A 20,855-nucleotide genomic window follows, 5' to 3' on the forward strand; every position below is an offset into this window, starting at 1 on the left:
CTATAATAAAGATCAATAACCATAAAAAGTTTTACCGGAATTGATGATGATTTAATTTTGACTTTAGTGGATGACACAATTCAAAGATGGTTCAGAAGTTTACCATTGTTTCTCAGACTGTATGAAAAATGCATGGAAACCAATGGAGCAGTGCATGCAGTGTTTCATTTCCTGATTTTTATTGTCCTTTCAAATTGTCTCAAATTTCAAGAGTCAGGTCAGATTTTAATAAGGGTTCTAATCACCACTGCAGACTGTCTTTGGCTTCCATTCATTCATTACTGTGCAAAATGAAAATCAGACTTCTGAAATTTGCTTTGAGTTGTGCCCAAACCTGTATCATTCATTTTGGTCAATGTTGACATTGTTAAGGTAACACCTTAAGTGAGCACAAGCTTCTGGACTCTGCTGATTTCCATGTTGTGCCAAAATAAGTGGAAGCCATGTTGACTACAGGAATAACTGTGAAATATGAAAGGACAATTCCCTGCAGGTTTCCTTTGTATTGTGCTTTTGTCTGTGCAACCTTCAAAATAGATGTCTGAATTGACTGCGTACCCTAACGCAGTCAAAGGTTGTTGTTTAGTCTTGTATAGACTTTATCTAACTTTATCAATGATCCTTGATTCTGGTTATCACACCATAATTAATTGTAATATTTGACCAGTGAATGCTTTTGGAAACCACATTTAAAATAGTATGTATAAAGTGTCGATTTGTGTTTGTGGGTAAAAATCTAAAATTCACAAAAACTTCCTTGTCTCTCTGATGAAGTTCATGATTTTTACAGAGACCAACTTTGAGAATAATAAAAAATAAAACCTCCATGAAAAATAGATTGACGGTCAGTATTCGATATTTATTGGGGGGAAGAAAAAGAAAAAAAAAAAAAAAGCAAGTTCAGCTGTGTTGCTTTGACTTCCACCAACTGTCAGTTGTGGATATCAGAGAGACTTTGAGAAACCATTTTCACTGGCTCTCTTGTTTTGTGTAGATTAGTCCAGTGGCACGCGCCGCTGTTTTGCATGCATTAAGCCAGGCCTCACTTGAGGCGCGTGGCATCTGGAGATGCCTGCGTGCTTTATCTCCCTGGTCTGCATCATTCTCCATAGCAACCGGGAGATACCATCTGTCCCGGAGGGGCAGGTGAAGGCAGGGGGGGACAAAGGAAGTCAGGCAGCACCTACTGGGCGTGAAAGCAAATATCACTTTTGAAGTTTTAAGGTTGGACAAAACCGAAAGCAGAAGTTTATGAACATGTAAAAATCTTTTTTACGTGTTTGCTTTTGAATAACTCAGAAACAGTTTGGTCAGTACAAAAAAATAAAAATAAAACAATTGACGGGCCCTTTTCTACTCAAATGACCAGCCAAATATTATTAGCGCGTAAAGTAGAGGCCGAATGTAAAGAAGTTTGTCTCATCGTGCAGCAGATCAGGGCTGCTGGTGTGGCTGCAGGTCACCGGAGAGCAGCTCAGACCCCCAACACCTGTCGCTCCTTCCGTCTGGCAGATGTGCTGCAGCAACAATGGCTGAGTATCGATTTGCACGCCCCCGCCCCGCGGTCATGCAAGATGATCCTTCCTAAAATAGCCCGATGTTTGATTCTCCATCAGCTGGATCTGAGTCCTGCTTTGGCCCACAGAGTCTGAGCAGAGTTTGCAACTGACGCACTGACGACTCGCCAAGACCCCCCCAAAAAAACCGACGAGGGAGCTGCAAATAATTTTGTTGCGGCAATAATGTGCAGATAAGCGCTTGTTGTTGAGTAAAACACACTCTCGGCATTGTTGCACGTGTTTACAGCTCAAACTGAGAGCGATTTTTATCTGACATACTTTGGCGATAACATTTTTCATTGTGCAAGTTTGGACCATAAACTGCGCTCCTTTGGCATTCAAATTTAATCAAAACTCAGACAACAGATCGGCGAATGTGGAGACTTGTGGACAAAAGCTCGGCGCGCCCCGGGGTCGAGGTTGACCTGGGCTTAGATGAGAACAGAGGAGGAGGGATGGGGGGGTCTCTCATAGCGACAGTTCTCCATCTGCCACTCTACTCTCTGCAGAACAATAGAGCTGAATCAATCACCGCCAACCTGTGTCTCCCCCTCCACCACCACTATTTACGCACCAGTGGCAGCAGGCCTGATCTGATTCTGGCTGTGTTTCCAATTACTATGCATCTTAAAATAACCACACAAGCCCGAGCTGATGTGGAGAAACCACTCCATCAGTTGAATAAATATATACGCGTGCGTGAATGCTTTGTTGCATGTAAAGTGCAAATTGTCAGATAGAAGTTAATGCCAAATATAAGCACATTTGGCACATTTATAAACCATGTGAAAGAGAAAGAAATTATCAAGATTTGGGGGTAATCAGTGGACAGGATGCCTGGATATAAGTTTCTTCTTGCGTAAGTGATTCCAAAAAGTTTCCAGATTTTCTGGTTTGAATCGCAGATGGAACCATTAGTTGGATATCAGCACCAGTGCAATAAACTTCAGAGGGTGTCCTGGAGAATTCAGCCCGTATGGCCTCTCATCTCCCCAAAGTACATGAATAAAATCCGAGCAGGGATTTTCTGGACAGCTGATGGCCACGTGGTCAGCTCGGGCCGGCCGGGCAGATTGCGCCGCACGCACGGAGTTCTGGCACGCGCTGTTCATTTGCATTTGTATGGAGGGACAGTGATAATAGAGGGCTGCTGCGCGCACAATGAGGCCGTTTTATGGCTGGCCTCTAGTCCACAGATGGCATCATCCACCTGCCCTTTCTCTGCTGCTGGGGGAGGGCTCTTTGTCCATGTTGTTATAAGTAAATATCTGCAAAAATACAGAAATCTTTGTTGTGAGTTTGTGGAGTTTCCTTTAATGGAGTAGCATCTAGGCAGATGCTTTTTTAAAATCATATGAGGCTTTAAATTGTCTCCAGAAAGAACAATAAGGCGCTGTAGACAGCTTCAGAGCTCAAATCACTGCATTTCCAATTTAGACGCTTTCGGAGTTGTTACTAATGCATTTCAATAAGTACATTTGCTGGAAAACATGCAGCCCTGCAAGTGCAGCTGCTGTTTTCTTTTATTTGCACCAGCAAGCTGCTGCAGTGATCAAACTTTTTTTTTTTTTTTTTTTAAGAAGCTATTTTTAGTTTCAGGCCAGGCTGCAGGGCGCAGAGGGGGAGCCTGAGTGGCTCGATGACCCTCATCAATCTGCCACGAGCCGGAGTGTGACAATAGCATTATCATACCAATACACCATTCAGCTTCAGCCAATCAGGGCGCAGCGCTTTCACTGAGCCGCACGAGCTGGAGAGTATAAATGCGGGACGCTGCAGGTCTGAGATCACTCCGCTCCCTCTTCGGATTTACTCTCAGATCGATCTTTCTCTTCCCTTTCTCGGAATACCTTCATCATCGCCTTCATTATGACTCTTGAGGAGGTTCTGATCCAGAAGCCCGCCGAGCGTGCTCACTGCACCGGCAAAGCCCTGGAGGAGGTCCTGGTGTCCGCCAAGGACAACGACTCCCTCACCGTCGGCGTCTACGAGTGCGCCAAAGTCATGAATCTGTAAGTATGGTACCCAGCTGGAGAGAGCAAAGTTCAGATTGACAGATGAGTTGTGGTTCTGCTCGGGGTGAAATCTAAACGCACATCTCTTTATTTTGTGCCCACAGAGACCCGGACAGCGTGTCCTTCTGCGTCCTGGCCATGGATGAAGAGTTTGAATGCGACATCGCTCTCCAGATCCACTTCACCCTCATCCAGTCCTTCTGCTTCGACAACGACATCAGCATCGTCAGAGTGAGCGACATGCAGCGTCTGGCTGAGATAGTTGGTGACAAGGCGGAGCAGCTGGAAGATGCTCACTGCGTCCTCATCACGGTGTGTAGTTCTCTATCCAAACATCGGCTGATCCAAACATTTGGTGATCATGTTCACATGTGGTGCTGTTTTGAAAGATGCACGTGACTGAATGGTCTCTCCTCTTCCTGTTTGAACAGAACCCAGCTGACGGGTCTTGGGAGGATCCGGCTCTGGAGAAGCTGCACCTGTTCTGTGAGGAGAGCCGGCGTCTGAACGACTGGGTTCCTGAGATTAGCCTCCCCGAGCGCTGATCCGGGACCAGGCTTCTCTCTTGATCCGATGCTGTGAAGCTTCTCGCCTTGGAAATGCTCATCCTGAAGAACAGGATGAGCCAGTTTCTGCTCATCCCTGGATACTCCTGAGGAGGTTTCCCGTCCAGGCAGCACGGCGCCGGCCCAAGGAGGGCCCCCGTGACCCGTCGCCTCTTGTCCCGTCCATGCCAAGATGACTCTCATTCTTTATGTGAACGAGGTCAGGTATGCCACAAGAGCGACACATCGACCCTCATTCTTTGTGCGGATGAGGTTTGGAGAGGAAGGAGAAGCGAGTTCTGCGTCCTGTGGTCCCACAGAGCAAATGTCGCCCATTGAAGCACGCGCAGCAGGAGAAGAAGCGGTGCTGAGGAAGAGGCCTTCTTAAAAAGAGACTTTTTAAAGATGTCCTCTTTGCTGAGCAACATCCCAACAGTTGCAGTCAGCGAAATGTTTCCCACTTTCCAGAATTGTCTTAATTCTCTAAAGGTTTCACTTTAGAAGTTTAACAATGACAAAAAAAAAAAAAAATCTTACAAAAGTATTGCAAAAGAACTAAAGGTTTCACTTTAGAAATTTAACGATGACAAAAAATAAAATCTTTAAAAAAAAGTATTGTAAAAAAAAAAAAAAAAAAACTAAAGGTTTCACTTTAGAAATTTAAAGATGACAAAATATAATCTTTGGCAAAACTAATATATCTTTTCTAAAGGTTTCACTTTAGAAAATCGATTAAATTAAATGAATGTTAAAAATATGAGAAGTTATAGAAACTTAACTGTGTAAATGAAGAACTGTTGGAAGATATTTTGGAGATTTGACTTAAAATATTGTGATCCTGTTGGAACAATGTCAGAAACATAATCTCAAAGTTTGTCATTAGACACTGTTAGTGAAAGCCCTTAATAAAAAACTAAAGTTGATGTTGCAGTTGTGTCTTCACTTTGTCTAGCAAACATGGGTGTTGCTTTACAACTTCTTTCTATTATGTTTAGTGGGGGGGCGTGGGGGGTACTTATGAAGCAAAAGTTTAACAATCAGCTGAATTTGCATGGAAGGCGCTCAGGCCTGTCATCTGCTCACCGTTGTCCCCGCAGTGAGTGAGAGCTCAGCCCCCCCCCCCCCCCCCCCTAAAAAAAAGAGCTCATCTGCATGTGTATGGCGCAACGCACAATAGCGGAGCTCCGGGGCTGTCAGCTCCAGCGGTCCGCACAGAGCGCCCATTGTATGACCAGCAGATGTCTCCGCAGCCACGCCGCGCCATCTGCCGCTTCCTGCAGGTGGGGGTCTGGAAGGGCAGGACTGGGAGGAGCCGGGTGGGGGGGGGGGGGCAATCGGGTTCAGTCTGACTGGTTTGGGCCGGTTGTGGAGGTCCTGAGTATCATCTGGTGTCCTGCCAGCTGCTGTCGGGACTGTTATTCACTGGCAGGTACTGACTGCGGTGAAGTTAGTTTTAAGTTGGATATTCGACAGACATTCCCTCCGGATAAACCTCTTCAGTTCCAGACCCGGCTGCAGAAACAAATGAAAAAAATTTTGCTTCCCACTCCTACAGTGCTGAGAGATGATTTTCCTCTAAAAAAAAAAAAAAAAAAAGGGGGCAGTTCATCTCAAAAGCTAAAAAACAATAGTGTGGTGCTGTGTCCATTTATTCAACTCAAGCATAAAAACAGGAATATGGCATGTCGAGAGCACCACACAGCTTCACACAGCATAAAAGGACATGAATTGATGATGGCAAAGAGCGGTAAGCAGCTGCAACTTCTGGAAATATAAGCACTGATGTCAAGCTGAACACCGATGTAAACATTCATGCTAGGGGAGGTATCTACAGCAGCTAGGGAGCAGGGGAGCAGCACAAAGCAGTGTTACCCTTCTGCCTGCAAGTAACCCAAGTGTGTATGTGTGTGCTACAGGATCAGTCTTTCTACATTTTCTCAAGCAACCAACAATTATTATGTCAGAAATCTGATAATTGAACAATTATTATGTGTATCAAAGTCTGATATATCTGTACCAGTCAGATTTCACAAGTTCATAAATTCTCATCTCATTGAACTAAATCATGTTAGGTGTGATGTGCGATCTGTTTGACTTCTTGATGAAGTGTTGATGCTGACAAATGTTGTTTTAAAGATCCTAAATGACTTTACCATGACAATATAGGCTGTTTGATAGTTCTAAAGGAGTCTTGTAGCTTTATGAGATTTTTGAATACAGTAAAAACAATACTGACTTTTGCCCGGCCTTAATCACCTGTTTCATTGTCCACTTCTCCCCATCTGGTGGAGAAGACTGAGGAAGTTGCGGGCCACCTCGAATTCAGGGTCCAGAGCAGGTGTCTTGGTGAGGGTCAAGTAAAGGCTACACCTTGCTGGCATCCAAAAATGTGGCTTGCACAGGATCCAGGGCATTTAGTGTCTTCATCAGGTCACGGTTATATTTCCCGAAGCGATTTTTCATTTCTCTGCACACAGAGTCAATGCAACTGTAATAAATCCTGCGTAGTTCTGTTTCATCATTACAATCTACATGTGTGCTGATTTCCTCAACTATGTCGTCAGCAAGGGCAGAGTTTTGTGAGTGTCTTCTCTTTGATGGCCTTGTTGTGACACTGTTACTATGTGCGGGGATTGCCTGGAATTCAGTCTCAGTATGGATATTCTGCTGTGGTACTGCTGATGAGCTGTAAACCTAGAAGAAAAAGAAGAAAAAAACCTTATTGTTACCACACAGAATATAACACAACTGAAAGAGCAGCATTGCATGAAAAGAAAGGGAACTGAAACCAAACAAACAAATCCAGCTCTAAGTTCTAAAATATTGTGTAACATTTTTATAAAAATAATTGTTTCTGTTGGCATGCCCACAATTGAAGGCAATTAATTTTTAGAAGATACTATAAGTGATCAGTTCTACAAAATTAATATTTTTAAAGATTAAAGTTTATTGCAAATCCTTTAAAAATGGGTTAATGAGTTTATTGTAAATCTCAAACTGCTTCTACTGAACCAAAAATAGAGCTGAAGCTATATGTTCAAGTTTTCCTTTTTTTTTTTTTTTTTTTAATTTCATCTCTTTTAACAATGTTTTATGTTCATTGTGAAGCACTTTGTGCATGTAACTCTTTGTTGTGTAGTGCTTTGAGCTGCATTTCTTGTATGGAAGGATCAATAAATGGTTTGCTGTTAGTAGTTGTATTAGTAGTATTAGTATGCTCAGAGGAAGGTATATACATTTTTTACAATCTACATTAAAAATTTCACCTGTAAGTAGATCCATGTCTTCGGACTGCAACATCTTGTTTGAGGGATCAAGATATGCAAGGATCTTATGCACCATCTCAGCAGTGAACTTAAAGATGGGCTCAGACATGCTCTGCCACAATCCCATTGCTTCAATGCGCAGATCTGCTCCAAATGCCCGGTTGCTGGTGGTCTCTCTGAGTAGTGTAGATAGGTCATCAAGCCATTTCAGAATGACTGAGACTGTAGAATAGAGAAAAGAAATATCTTAATATCTTCAGGTGGGTGAGTCATTCACACAATACAGCATCATCATCTTATCAGCTTAATAAGTCTAAATTAACATACCTGTAGCAAAATGTCCAGTCCAGCGTTGGTCCAATAGGCGCTTGAGGCAACATTTGGTTTTCTGCTGAATTTGTACAGCATGTTACACACACTGAAGAAGTCCATCACGGCCTTTTCAACTGCCAGGGCATGGGTGACCACCAAATGCAGCTGGTGATAATAACAGTGGACATATGGTATCTCTCTGTACAGTTGCTGCAGCAGTTTCTGTACCCCTCCATGTTTACCCTACAAGAGCGAGGCCCCATCATACACCTGACTGAGGATTTACTGAGCGCTCGGGACAGCTGTGGTCAGTTCTTCTTTGATGCTGTCAGTCAATGTAACTGCATCTCTTCAGTCAACAGTGGCTGTTAGGGGGTGCTCAGTTGGTTCGCACAGATCATCCAGAAAGCGGAGAACTATGGATAGACTATGGATTCTCTCTCCCTGTTGGGTCTCTGGTTCCATCCACTTTTAACGTGTAGAATGATTTTCCAACTTATTTCACAATGTGCTCTATTACTAAAGCACTCATCACATCTATTATGTTATGTTGAATGTCATGACTTGTATATGTTGCATTATAAGGAATCATTTTTCTATATTTGCTAATTCAGCATCTTTCCTTAGTACAAACTCAAATAGAGACAAAAATAGTACACATCCATCCTCATTCATTCCACTTAATGCATCATGGTCACCACTGAAGGGCAGTTGGTTCACAGCAAGGAACTCCACAATATCAATAATTGCAGACAGATAATATCTGTTGCGCTGCAGTTGATCATTGTTGGTTAGCGTTGAGATTTCCTTACTTGTGTGAATCCGTCTTTCCTTGTCCCTCCACATTGCCTCCCCGTGCTCCCTAGCCGCTGTAGATACATCATTGGATGCTGGAGCATTTTCTACTTGTAGGGAAAAAGTCACCGGACTTCAACCTACCTTGACAAAATTGTGAGTATATGTTGTGACCTTATAAATGTGTCTAAATCTGTGGTACCCTTTCTGTGACACTGATGTAAATGAAGAGATGTAACTGACTACAGATGGACATAAACTAAACTGAAAATAAAAAATTTTTACTCACACTTCAGTTGCTTGTGAGATTACCTTTGAATGTAAACATGTTTCGCAGGCCATTAAAATTAGATTGCTATGAGAATGCTACAGATGTGACCTAGGCTCACCATCCTGATCACAAGTTCACACTCCACAGATCAAGCTGAACATCCACCAGTTTAAACCGATTTCCATCTGTCCAGATATTTGTTAGGCTAAACCCAACCTCTTATATGTGGCAGGTTTGATATGACTAACCCATTTTTCATTTCTCAGATTGGTTACAGGTCTGGCATTTTGGTCTGCACTTGATAACAGTCCTGGAAATCAACGATATTCAGATACTTACTTAATACCAATGATAGAGAACATTATTAGTTAAAAAACAGTTTATTCATTAAAATAGCTTACTGTATCAGCTACAGATGACTAATTAAACAGTCTTGCCACTGAGGGTTTTTTTATTTTTCATTTTTGGAAATTGATTACTTTTCTGCAGCTGATACATATCCACTGTTTAGGAATTTAGCATTAGCCTTAGCATCACACAGGTGGGTGCTACACATTGGTTGTGATTAGGTGTGTACCTTCTCCCTCTCCCACTGCGCTTTGAGCATACTTTAGATGGAAAAGCACTCTATAAATACAGTATATTATTATTATTATTATTATCATCAGAAAACGGTACCTAAGATACACAATGTTAGCCTAACTGCCCATTAGCTTAATTTTAACATTACATAAGCGACACTTACCCTTTCAGTGAGGATACAGCATCCTTTAGCTGGTAGTTTCCACTGCTAAAGGGTCGTTACAAAGCCAGACGGTTTTGTATAGCCTTCGGGAGTCCGCTGTGTAGGAAAGGGAGGTTCATCATATATGTCAGGATACTGCGGGTCTGGGACGTCCTTTTCGGCGGAGAGAAGAGTAAAAAGCATCCCGGGGGCATTATACGGGTCGGTAATTTTTAATATATGTATTTTTTATGTTAAGATCTCGGATGAAAAAAATCACCTGAGTTAAAGTGAGAAGTGAATGCAGAAGACTTAAAATCTATGGCGCCGACACGAGCCATTTCCCGATGTATTCACTGCCAAAATGGCGGCGTAAACAAAAGAGGTCACGTGACGTCCGGCCGTACATTGAACTTGGCGCCCAGTAATGACGCAGTGGAAATTACAATTTCTCATGCGAGAATAAAAGCATTTCTAAAACGCAAAACCCAATATATTCATTCATTACTACATCTCCGCACACTTACAGTCTACTCCGGCTGGTTTTTGATGATGAAAAAAAAACATTAATCATCATTTAGTAATAACTTTACTAAAACAAATGTGCGTTACATGTCCGCTAGCACGTAACATGCTAACTAGTACACTCTCCGGAGTCCTCGATCAAATGAAACAACAGAAAGCAAATCCTCAAATCATAGAGGTCTGTAGCTCTCTGGCAACAACCTTGGACACATCAATAAAATAAAGGGACTCATTAATAAACTAAAGCGGTATTTCTTCCAAAAGTCTCTAATCAACTTCTCTTGCGACTGTCGATATCTGGTTAACATCGGGATTTGTCGGAGTGTATTCATACCCACGTTTACTCCATTGCACATGCATGAAGTGCCCTCTAGTGGCTGTTTAAAGTCACAACAGTCACCTCAATGCAGTGACAAATTCCGATATTGAAATGAAAATTATTTACCATGAGGTTAAATAACAAATAATAGTCAGTAAATCCGAAGTTACATTAGAAAATCTGAGTGATGGGGGTAAATGAGTATTGCTTAGATTATATAATAAGGTGTGGGAAGAAAGAATACTCCCTCTTTCCTGAAAGGAGGCCATCATTATTCAAATGAGAAAACCTGCAAAGGATCCAAAATGTCCAAGTAATTACACTACATTGCACTGACTTCACAAATGGTGAAAACTTTGGAATGAATGGTTAATGATAGAATGGTGAACTTTTCAGAAACTAAAGGACTAATACATAATTATCAGTCAGGTTTTGGGAAAGGCCGAAGCACCATGGATCCAACTAGTCCTTGAGGATATCATAAGAAGGTCTCAGGTTAATAAGGAGATTGTTCTTGCAATATTCTTTGACATAGAAAAGGCATATGACATGATGGGGAAGGATGGATTACTTGGTAAATCGTTTCAACTGGGAATAAGAGGTAGAATGTTGCAATGGGTTTAAAAAAAATTCTATCAGAAAGGAAAACTAAAGTTAAGATAAATGGAGTTTTTAGCAATGAGTATAATGTTGACAATGGTACCCCTCAAGGTAGCACAATAAATCAATTGCTATTCATCATTATGATAAATTATGTTTTCAAGAACATCAATAACACCATAGGTGTTGTGTTATTTGCGGATGATGGGGCTATGTGGAAAAGAAGAAGGAATATAAATCATACTGCAAATAAAATTCAACAAGCAGTAGATACGGCTCAAAAATGGGCTCTTGATGGGGCTTTAGGATATCTGTGGATAAGACAAAGGATATTTTCTTTACAAGAGGAAATATAAATCAGGACTTAAAGATTACAATTTATGATAAAGAGTTGGAAAGGACAGACCAGTTTAAGTATCTTGGTATTTGGTTTGACAAGCTGTTAACCTGAACTATGCATATTCAAAAAATGATAAGTGTAAAAAAATATATATACATATTGAATGTAATGCAATGTCTGCAAGGTGTGGAGTGCGGTGCTAATAGGCCTGCCTTGAAATCCATTTACACAGGATTAATGAGATCATTATTTGACTATTTGACTTTGTGTATAGGTCTGCTGCTAAATCTGTATTGAAAAATTAGACAGTACACAGTATCAAGCTCTAAGGATATGTGTTGGAGCGGTGAAAAATATACCTGTGGCAGCTACAAATGGAACTGGGAGAGATGCATTTGCAGACCACATGACATAGTTATAGCCTCAGACTCCCCATCAGCACTGCATAGCATCAATAATGTACAATCTCAGTCTAGACAAGATGTGATATTAGAAAAGGTCCAATTAGCAAACAGTCTGCAGAAATCAGGAATCAGTGTTACACTCCAGTGGGTTCCAGCTCACATTGGAATTAGAGGGAATGAGTTGGCAGACAGGCATGCTAAGAAAGCTACAGAACAACCTAATGTTAACATGGAGATTACATATAGCAAGGCTGAAATCAAAAGTATAGTAAAAGGAAAAAATAGAGGGAAATAGCAGAATCTGTGTGAGACAATGAACAGACAGGTAGACATTTGTATAACATTCAAATGACTGTGGGATGGTGTAGAAATACAAGTAGAACCACACAGGAAGAAGACATAATTTCTAGAATGATGTTAGGTCATACATGGTTGAAAAGTACTTTGTTTCTGATGAAATTAACATGCTGATGGAAACTGCAGTGAATGTCATATTGAAGAAACCATAGAGCATGTTGTTGAAGCCTGTACTAGATACCAGCATGAAAAACAGCTTGAAGCTGAGCATATTCCCTTTCAGCTCAGTGAAATATTGAACAAGAAATCCAGTGAATCGAGTTTTAGGGAATTGTTTTATTTTCTTAGGTTTATTACAGACAATATAACATCCCTTTTTTTTAATACAGTAGGTTTGATTATCCAGACCCACACTCCTTTTCAGAAGGTGGCGGTAATGCGCACCATTCGATGCTTGCCGACCAGATAATTGAAAACAGGGGGAAGAAGAACAAACACGCCTCCCTACGTGGAGGGGGTGTTTGTGCATCCAGCTTCCTTGTCGCAGCGGCCGAGCCTCCATTCTCGCTGACGGCGGAGATTCTCTCGGTGTGTGTCAGCTGACGGCGGTGTGATGCTGCGTGTTAGCCGGCAGAAAAAAAAAACACCCTTTTTATCCAGTCTGCGTCGTTTGTCTCGCTGATATTTTGACCGGAAATCCTTTTGTGTGACTCGGGCATTCATAACGTGGCGAAAGCCAGGAGGTTTGCCATGACAACCGGAGTGTTTTTAGCACTTTAGCCTTAGCGGCTAAACAGTAAATCAGCCTAGCAACCGCAGCTAGTTAGCTACGACTGTGGGTCAGCTAACAGGCGGGGGGTGGGGGGGGGCTTTAAAATGTTAGATGAGGTTTTAAGATATGTGAGCAGACTATAGGCGGACGGCTTCTGGTGATTTAAATGTTGGTTAAATGGCAAAAACCGAGCAGCGCAATGGGCTTGAGGTGCGGGGCAGCACAGACAAGCTGACAGATAACAGGAAAGGCGGTTTGTCCGGATCCGACTTGGAGGTTAACGGCAACACCATCCCGGCGGAGGGGCAGGTGGACAAGTACGGCTTCACCGGCGGAGCCCAGCAGACCGCCGGAGACACGTAAGAGGGGTCCATAATACTCAGATTACAGTCAGATATTGGATGAGGTGCTTGTTATTTTGGCACACATTTGCCGTGTAAATATGAAGACACTGGAAAGCGAAATGAAACGACTCGCACACATCAACACTCACTATAAACAACGACAGCAGATCATCGGACCGAGGAAGGGTCTGACCTTTCACCCATGAGGAGGAAGTTAATGTCGTTTGTCAAACTTGCAGGAAGGCAAACAAAAGTCAGGTTATTAGAGATTGTAAATACCTGAACTGTAAAGAGACTGATGTTTATCTCTTGTCTTGTAGTCAAATAGCTGTCAGCATTTTTTGGTTTATGATCCTTCCAAACAAAGTTGGTGTTGTCACAAGTGTCGCCTGTAACAGGCACATGAAGAGTGATGATGCAGGCATGAACATGGGACATCTAGTAATAATCAAAACATTTTGAAGTATGGTATAATTTACGTTTTTATTTTCAGCTTTGCCAACCAAGTATTGAGCCACAGATGTAGGACACTGTCATACCTTTGAAGTCTTCGAATCTCCATTTTTTGTTCCCACCTTCCTCACTGAACTTCATTTGTGAACCATTGAGACCACTTCTGTTCTGTTCTTGAATTTATATAGATTCATCTTACGGGATGACACAGTAAACTAAATGTCTTTTTCAGTGGACATAAGCCAAAGAGTAGGAGCTAGAGCTATGGGGGATTCAGGCTTTTGCTGATTTGGCTCTTTGATAATGGACCAGCCCCCCTCTGAATGTTAGTTCACCAATTAATAACCCAAAAGGCTCTTCCATAAAGAGTATATTTATCATTTAACCTTTGGACCTGTGTAACTTGCTCCTAAACACCTCTTAACTTTGCTTGTAAGTTGTACAGTACTTGGTTCATCTTGTATTCATAACTGGGCGGCATAAAATCATTGCATGCCAATAGCTTAGGCTCATGTGTTATGTGTTTGACTTTAAAATCCTAAAAGAATCAGTCAACTGTTATATCATTCTACAGGGATAAGTGTTTGACAGCATGAAAACTTGTGAACTCTCCAGCTATTACATGCAAAGTTGCCACTTATTCAGCTCTTTAAATTTGTCTGCCAAGAACAAGTGTTGTGTTCAGTCTCAGCACAGAAAATATATCTGTTAAAATGACAACTCTGATCTTCAACAGTGCTGTTATTAAACAAGCTATTGATGATTGTTTGTGTTGGAGGCTGTAGGGAACTGAACTAGGAGAAAGCTCTTCCACAGCTTCCTGTTTTCTCTGCGTGTTACTGCTGGCGTGAGTTCCAGTGTTTTGTCTGCTGGTAGATTTCCTTTGTGGACTAGGAAGAGATGAGCCACTATCCCACCTCCTCTGCTGAGAGGATTTGCTGTCGTCAGCACTGGGAAGTTACAGAGTACAGTAGAACTACTGTCAGACATATGTAAATAATATTTTTAGTCTGTTATCAGTGGCACTGTCTGTCTCCACAGTGCCGAAGACATCCCTATTGAAGTGCTGAGACAGCGAGAGGCAAAATGGCTGGACATGCTCAACAGCTGGGACAAGTGGATGGCCAAAAAACACAAGAAGGTCTGCTTACTGATATCTGATCGTACATCTTCACAACATCAGTTTTATTTTACTAACAATGACTGGGTGCATTTTGCAGGTGTATATTCATTGTGCAGCATACTGTAATGAAGCATGAACATAGGTTTTGTGCCAGGATTCACAATTCTTTATTTTTTTTTTATTGCTCACATAGTTCAACTTCGTGCTTCAGTTTCTCAAAAGCAAGTCAATGAAAAAAACTGCAAGAAGTCTTGGCATGGTTAGAATTGTTTACAATAACTTAAACAGATTATCGAAATATCATAAATTTCATGTATTCAGTGAAAAATAAACCATTGATCAAGACAAGATTTTTCCAGAAAAGCAATGCAAGGGAAACCTCCAGCTTGTCCCTTAGAGCTTTGCACAGACTCTTGAGTAACGCGTGTGTTGAATTTCAGGTAAAAGAGCGCTGTCAAAAGGGGATCCCTCCATCCCTTCGCGGCCGGGCTTGGCTTTATCTCACTGGAGGCAAAGTGAAAAGGGAGCAAAACAAGGGCAGGTTCCAGGTCAGTCATATGTGTTCTTCAAAAAAAGAATGAAAAATAAACATGATGTATATTTATAATGTATGTATGTGAATTATCCATGTAGGACACAATGTGTGGGTTTGTAATTTCACCAAGGGCTTGAATTTGAAAATCTCCCTCTTTAAATAATTTCTAATAAAAATAGTTGGCAAATGGGAAGTGATTCTGAAATATAATTATTGTTGCAAAATTCTATGTTTTTAGGAATTGGACAACCAACCAGGAGATCCTAAATGGGTAGATATTATTGAGAGGGACCTCCATCGACAGTTCCCCTTCCACGAAATGTTTGCAGCAAGAGGAGGTCATGGGTAAGCAAGGCCTTACGTGATGCCCATCACTGTAATTTTGTATGTACATACTATATTTTACTAAAGCTATCTTAGTTTCTGAGGTTTAGAACTTTATTCATTATTTTAATTGATGTTCATGCATGTAGGCAGCAGGACCTTTTCCGTGTTCTGAAGGCTTATACTCTGTATCGACCCGAAGAAGGTTACTGTCAGGCTCAGGCTCCAGTCGCTGCTGTTCTCCTGATGCATATGCCAGCAGAGGTGAGTAGAAATTTTACCTTTCCACATATTTTTCTTCTGATAAAGAATAAAATGTAGTTTTTGTTAGATACTCACTGCTCTAATGAAAAGATTAAGAAGAATTAGAACATAATTTATAATTTGATATGAATTCCTTTATTTTATTCTTTAAATATCAGATTTTCCATCAGAAATACATGCTGTTGTTACTTTTTTTGTCGTAGGATGCCTTCTGGGTACTTGTCCAGATTTGTGAAAAATACCTCCCTGGATATTACAGTACAGGGCTGGTAAGTCATAAGAATGACTTGAGAACATGAGAATATAAATTGACTTTGAACAGTGTGCTCCCCTGTCAATATTACCCACCTAAACCCTGTGTAATCTTTCTATCGCCAAAAGAACAACAGGCTGTGACCAGACTAGATAATCACACAATTGCATTAAGCAGAGAGGGAGGAGACAGATCCCTCTCACTCTTCACTGACTTCTGTTCCATGTTGTCACCACAGGAGGCAATCCAGCTGGACGGGGAGATCCTGTATGCTCTACTGCGGCGGGTGTCCCCTGTGGCCCACCGTCACCTGAAGAACCACAAGCTGGAGCCCATCCTATACATGACTGAATGGTTCATGTGTGCCTTCTCTCGGACTCTGCCGTGGGCCTCAGTGCTGCGTGTCTGGGACATGTTCCTCTGTGAGGGTGAGATAGCACGCTTATTATGTTAAAGGAAGTGAAAAGTGATTATGTCAAGCGATGACTCGACAAGATAACCCTGGGAGACGGATGCAGCCCTAGGTGACGCTAATTTCCCATAGTTATATTTGCAATTACAGTATTTAATTTACCTAATTTGCTCATTAACTTCTCTGTAAATTTTTCCTCAAAACACAAGATCTTTATGTTCATTTTAAAGCAACAGGCAAGCCATAAAATCTTAAAAAAAAAAAAACTCTGTCCATGTAAATATTCACTTTTCATCACAACAACATAAAGATGAATCAGGAATCAGCCTTCAGCAGTTACATGCCAGTTGTCTGGTGACTCACTCTATTCAAATACGTAACGACTGCTCTGCTAGCTGCCTGCTGTTTGATGTGATGCTTTTCTCAGGAGTGAAGATCCTCTTCAGGGTGGGCTTGGTTCTCCTGAAATGCATGTTGGGATCCCAAGAGAAACTGAAGTCCTGCCAAGGTCTCTATGAGACAATGCAGTTGCTCCGAGCTATTCACCCACAGTACATGCAAGAAAGGTTCCTGGTTCACGAGGTACAGCTATACTGACTGTTGTAAACTGTGTTATGTTTTATACTCAGGACATGCATCTACTGCACACTCAGCTGTCACTTTGTGTGCAGGATCACTCTTTAACTTCACCCTCCTGTGGTTGTGGGAACAGCTATATAAAAAGATTTAACCTGTGACATGATGGAATTAATCAACCGGGAAAAAAAGACAAGCAAATATTGGCCCACATTTGATGCACATTCACTCTTTCTGTCTCTGTGTTGTAGATCATAGAGCTATCTGTGACTGAGAGAGACATTGAGAAGGAACATCATGCGCAACTGCGGTCTTGGAAGGAGAGCCATGGAGATCTACACTGTAAGTCCCCTCCCAGGATGCATGGTGCCAAGGCAATAATGGCTGCCGAGCCACCCAGCAGACAGGACCTGAGACAGAGACCTACCATCATCGTGGAGTCTCCCTTGGCATCTATGACAGATGAGGTGCAAGCAGAGGATACAGAGCGAAGCAGAAAGGCTAACAAGAAAAGTCACAAGACAACAATCACGCCACCAATGGAGGAGGTTCATCCTTATCCACCTTCCACTGACCCCTCACCTCTCCTACAGCACCTGACCCTACAAAAGTCTGAAGAGAGTCTAAGCAGTGCAGAGCACGACACTTACCTGTAGCAGGGTGAGTTTCACAACAGTTTACATAAAAAAAGTCTTTTTCATCTAGCCTTTGCTAACTTAGCAATGATAGAGGCTCAGTTGTCATATGCCACATCTGTCAGTGACATGACAAAACCTTAGTGTGTCTGTAGTAGTTGTGACTTAGAGAGGTTTTAGTGAAGTCACAATTTTTACCATCATGACACGCCAGTAAAAGTTATGGGTTCTTATTAAAAGTTATTGTTGGAGTGCAAAAATAATCCCATTTAGCTCAGATCAATTTTGCTCAGATTACCATAAGACAATCAGTTATTTGATTTATACCAGTTATTTACTGTACTTCTACCTGAGCAGTATAGTCATGGAAAATCAGCACAAGACAATAATATACTTCTTTTAAATGTAAGGAACTCAGACTGATGATGTCAGGGAGCAACAGCAGATGGCAGCTATGTGCACGTTGCACGTCTGTGAAGCTAACGTGTGGCAATATAGGACTATCAGCTTCTTATGACTGACCATGATAGGATACACATCCACTTTAAGCTACTGCTGCAATTTACCTCTTGAAAGTTCTGTTCTGATTGTCTTTTGTTGCAAATAAAGGTTGATTTTATCTTAATTTATGAGATCTTTTCTAGCGCACCTTACCTTTCTGGTCTTCCTCTTTACCTCCATTTGACACTATGTTGCCAATGCAGAGATTTGTATTAAACTGCTTTGCTAGATTAAGCTCTTCACACTGATGTGCATGCACACAGCTTATCAGAGCTTGTGTCCAACCTCTGATAACATGTGGTTCATGTCATGCAGACTGTATGCTGCCTCCGTGACATGTCTGTACTGTTGGTGAACACTTGAGGGCAGCATGAGATTATCTCGCTGCTGCAGAACTGACCAGAAGGGCTCAAAGTGTGTCTCAAATGAAGGATTAAGTGTGCAGGGATATTGAATTACACTAAGCCAAAGACTTTAGAAGCATATTTTTGAAAATGTATGTTTTTCTATTCAATCATATTGTGTGTAGTATTTCATTGTTGTTGTTGTCAGTTTGGGAGAGATGAGCACACAGTTTGCATTTATGATTTGAATGAGCTATGCTAATATGAATTTTGAAGAATGCTAACGAAAAGTTGTTTTTGTACAATCATGCTGGAGGGTTTTTTGATCTGGACATAAAGATATCTAATGTTACTGTACAAGAAAAAGCATTTTTTTTTCTCAGACTTTAAACTTTTACATTTAAACATTGCATTTTAAAAATAAATCCAAGAATTACAGATTTACATAATTAAATTAAAATAATCTACATATTATGGAGTTAGGGTTAGGGTTATCGCTTTATCTGATTAAAAACTTCACGCACTTGGTTATTTACTAAAGTGAAACTCATTCCAGATGATTTTGCTAGCACTTTCAAATGATTTTTATGAAGACAGTATACAAAGCACTACAAATATTTCAGCAGATGAAGATTAAACAAACCAGGGGAACCATGAACTGCAGTCCCACAAATTGCAATATCAACAATAGCCTGTGTAATTACAGGCTGGTTTATTACCTGTAAAAGTTCTTATAAATAATGTAAAATAGTTGGAGGTAAATGTAAATTTTTTTTTAACATTTTTCAAGAATGTGCTTCAGGTTTATTTTTGTCTATAAGGAATCACTGTTTACTTGCCATATCCTCTGAAGACCTGAATATTTAGATACAATTTTTATTTTAATCCCTTGCAAGAACACAACACACATTTAACCTTCGACGTATCTGTTGAATGTTTACTCTGGACTTCCTATACTGTCACGACCTTCATCCAGAGATTAGATAAACTCCAGTCATCCTGAAGGACGGAGGATACAAAGGCTGTGGTTTGAAATCCAAGAATTTGATGTTGATTTATTTTGTAAAGCTCTGTTTTAATATTAATCAAAATGCTTCACTGGGTTTAAGGTGATGTTATTTTTGATAATCATTGTAACAGTTGTATTAAAATTAAACACTGATTAAGCCTGGAGCTTGTAACTCTGCAGCTGAATATGCTGCTTCAATCAGTATATGGCTCTGTATTTCTGATATATTTACTCATTTTATTTAAAATCAACCTCATATGTTCAAGCTGTTTTGTACCAAATTATCTTTAAATTAATAAAATTTGAAACTTAAAAAAAGTGGACTGCTTTAGCCTTCCTCCATCGTGACGTTTTCTCTGTTTTGACTGTATCTACTGTTAAACACAGAATATGAGGAGAGAGAAAAAGTGCCACAAAGACTAGCAGGATGTTAATGCGCCCTGTGTTATCGCTCAGCACCCTCACACCCTCCCTCACCCACGCAGCAGCACACTTCCTTGGACACCTGTTTCTCCGGCTCTTTCAGCTCGTTGAGGAATTTGCATCTCAAATGAGGCAAATTCCCACCGCGTCTCACCCCGCCATTCGCCTTGGGTCTCTGAATGGAGTCTTCTGCCTATATACAGACCTCCTTCTTATTCTTCGACAAGCTTCAGCTGCAGCCCCAGAACATGACAGCCAGGATTTTTCTCCTTTACATATTAATTTACCTGAAAAGTGAAACCTGCAGCAGGATGTGGCCACTTAGATATCATTGCATTACTATTGTCAGCTAAATTCAAAGTTTCTCATCTCAATACTTCAGCCATATCTGTCTTTGGAGAGTACACTTGGTTTTGAAGATGACAAAAATAAAGGATTCATTGCAGCCAATAATCAATAACATGATTGGCTTCTCTCACACCAGCATCCCCTCCTATCCTTCACAGCGACTTCTTTTATTTCTGTGAAACTTTTTGTCTGAGGATGCCTGTCATTAGAGCCTCTTTGTGTTTCTGGCTTCTCTCATCTCTTGTGAAAGTGCCTTTCACCATCTGTAACAATGTTAGCTTATCCGCCCATTTTCAACGCATCTCCGCCCGTCACCTCAGCCCAGCCTCACACCACTCCACCCCCAACCTGTCCCTGAGTCTCTGTGCTGGACACCCGTTAGACCGACGCCCAGACAGTGGAGGAGGGTGATGGGAGACTGGCTTTATGGCTAATCTGCAGGGGAGGAGAGGTGACCCAGACGTGCCCCGATAACCACACTCTCAGAGAAGAGCTCAGATTTATAGTCTTAGTATCTCAATACTGCTGCAGCGCTTCAACAGTGTCGTATGCAAAAACTTCATGGAA

At 41.3% G+C, this 20,855-nt stretch overlaps 2 protein-coding genes across 2 annotated transcripts; both read left to right on the forward strand.

Annotated features, from left to right (window-relative positions):
• Positions 1-3,428: 3,428 nt before the first annotated feature.
• Positions 3,429-4,119, forward strand: LOC115051788 (growth arrest and DNA damage-inducible protein GADD45 gamma-like). The gene is made up of 3 exons (XM_029515443.1): positions 3,429-3,571; positions 3,679-3,886; positions 4,006-4,119. The coding sequence occupies exons 1-3, from the start codon at positions 3,429-3,431 to the stop codon at positions 4,117-4,119; spliced, it is 465 nt and encodes a 154-aa protein (XP_029371303.1).
• Positions 4,120-12,921: 8,802 nt separating this feature from the next.
• LOC115052431 (TBC1 domain family member 10A-like) lies at positions 12,922-19,824 on the forward strand. Its single transcript, XM_029516527.1, has 9 exons — positions 12,922-13,103; positions 14,583-14,682; positions 15,105-15,212; positions 15,438-15,544; positions 15,673-15,787; positions 15,991-16,056; positions 16,279-16,468; positions 16,880-17,034; positions 17,280-19,824. The coding sequence occupies exons 1-9, from the start codon at positions 12,922-12,924 to the stop codon at positions 17,682-17,684; spliced, it is 1,428 nt and encodes a 475-aa protein (XP_029372387.1). The 3' UTR covers positions 17,685-19,824.
• Positions 19,825-20,855: the final 1,031 nt, after the last annotated feature.

This window comes from Echeneis naucrates, chromosome 12, assembly GCF_900963305.1.
Source record: "Echeneis naucrates chromosome 12, fEcheNa1.1, whole genome shotgun sequence".
Taxonomy (NCBI): domain Eukaryota; kingdom Metazoa; phylum Chordata; class Actinopteri; order Carangiformes; family Echeneidae; genus Echeneis; species Echeneis naucrates.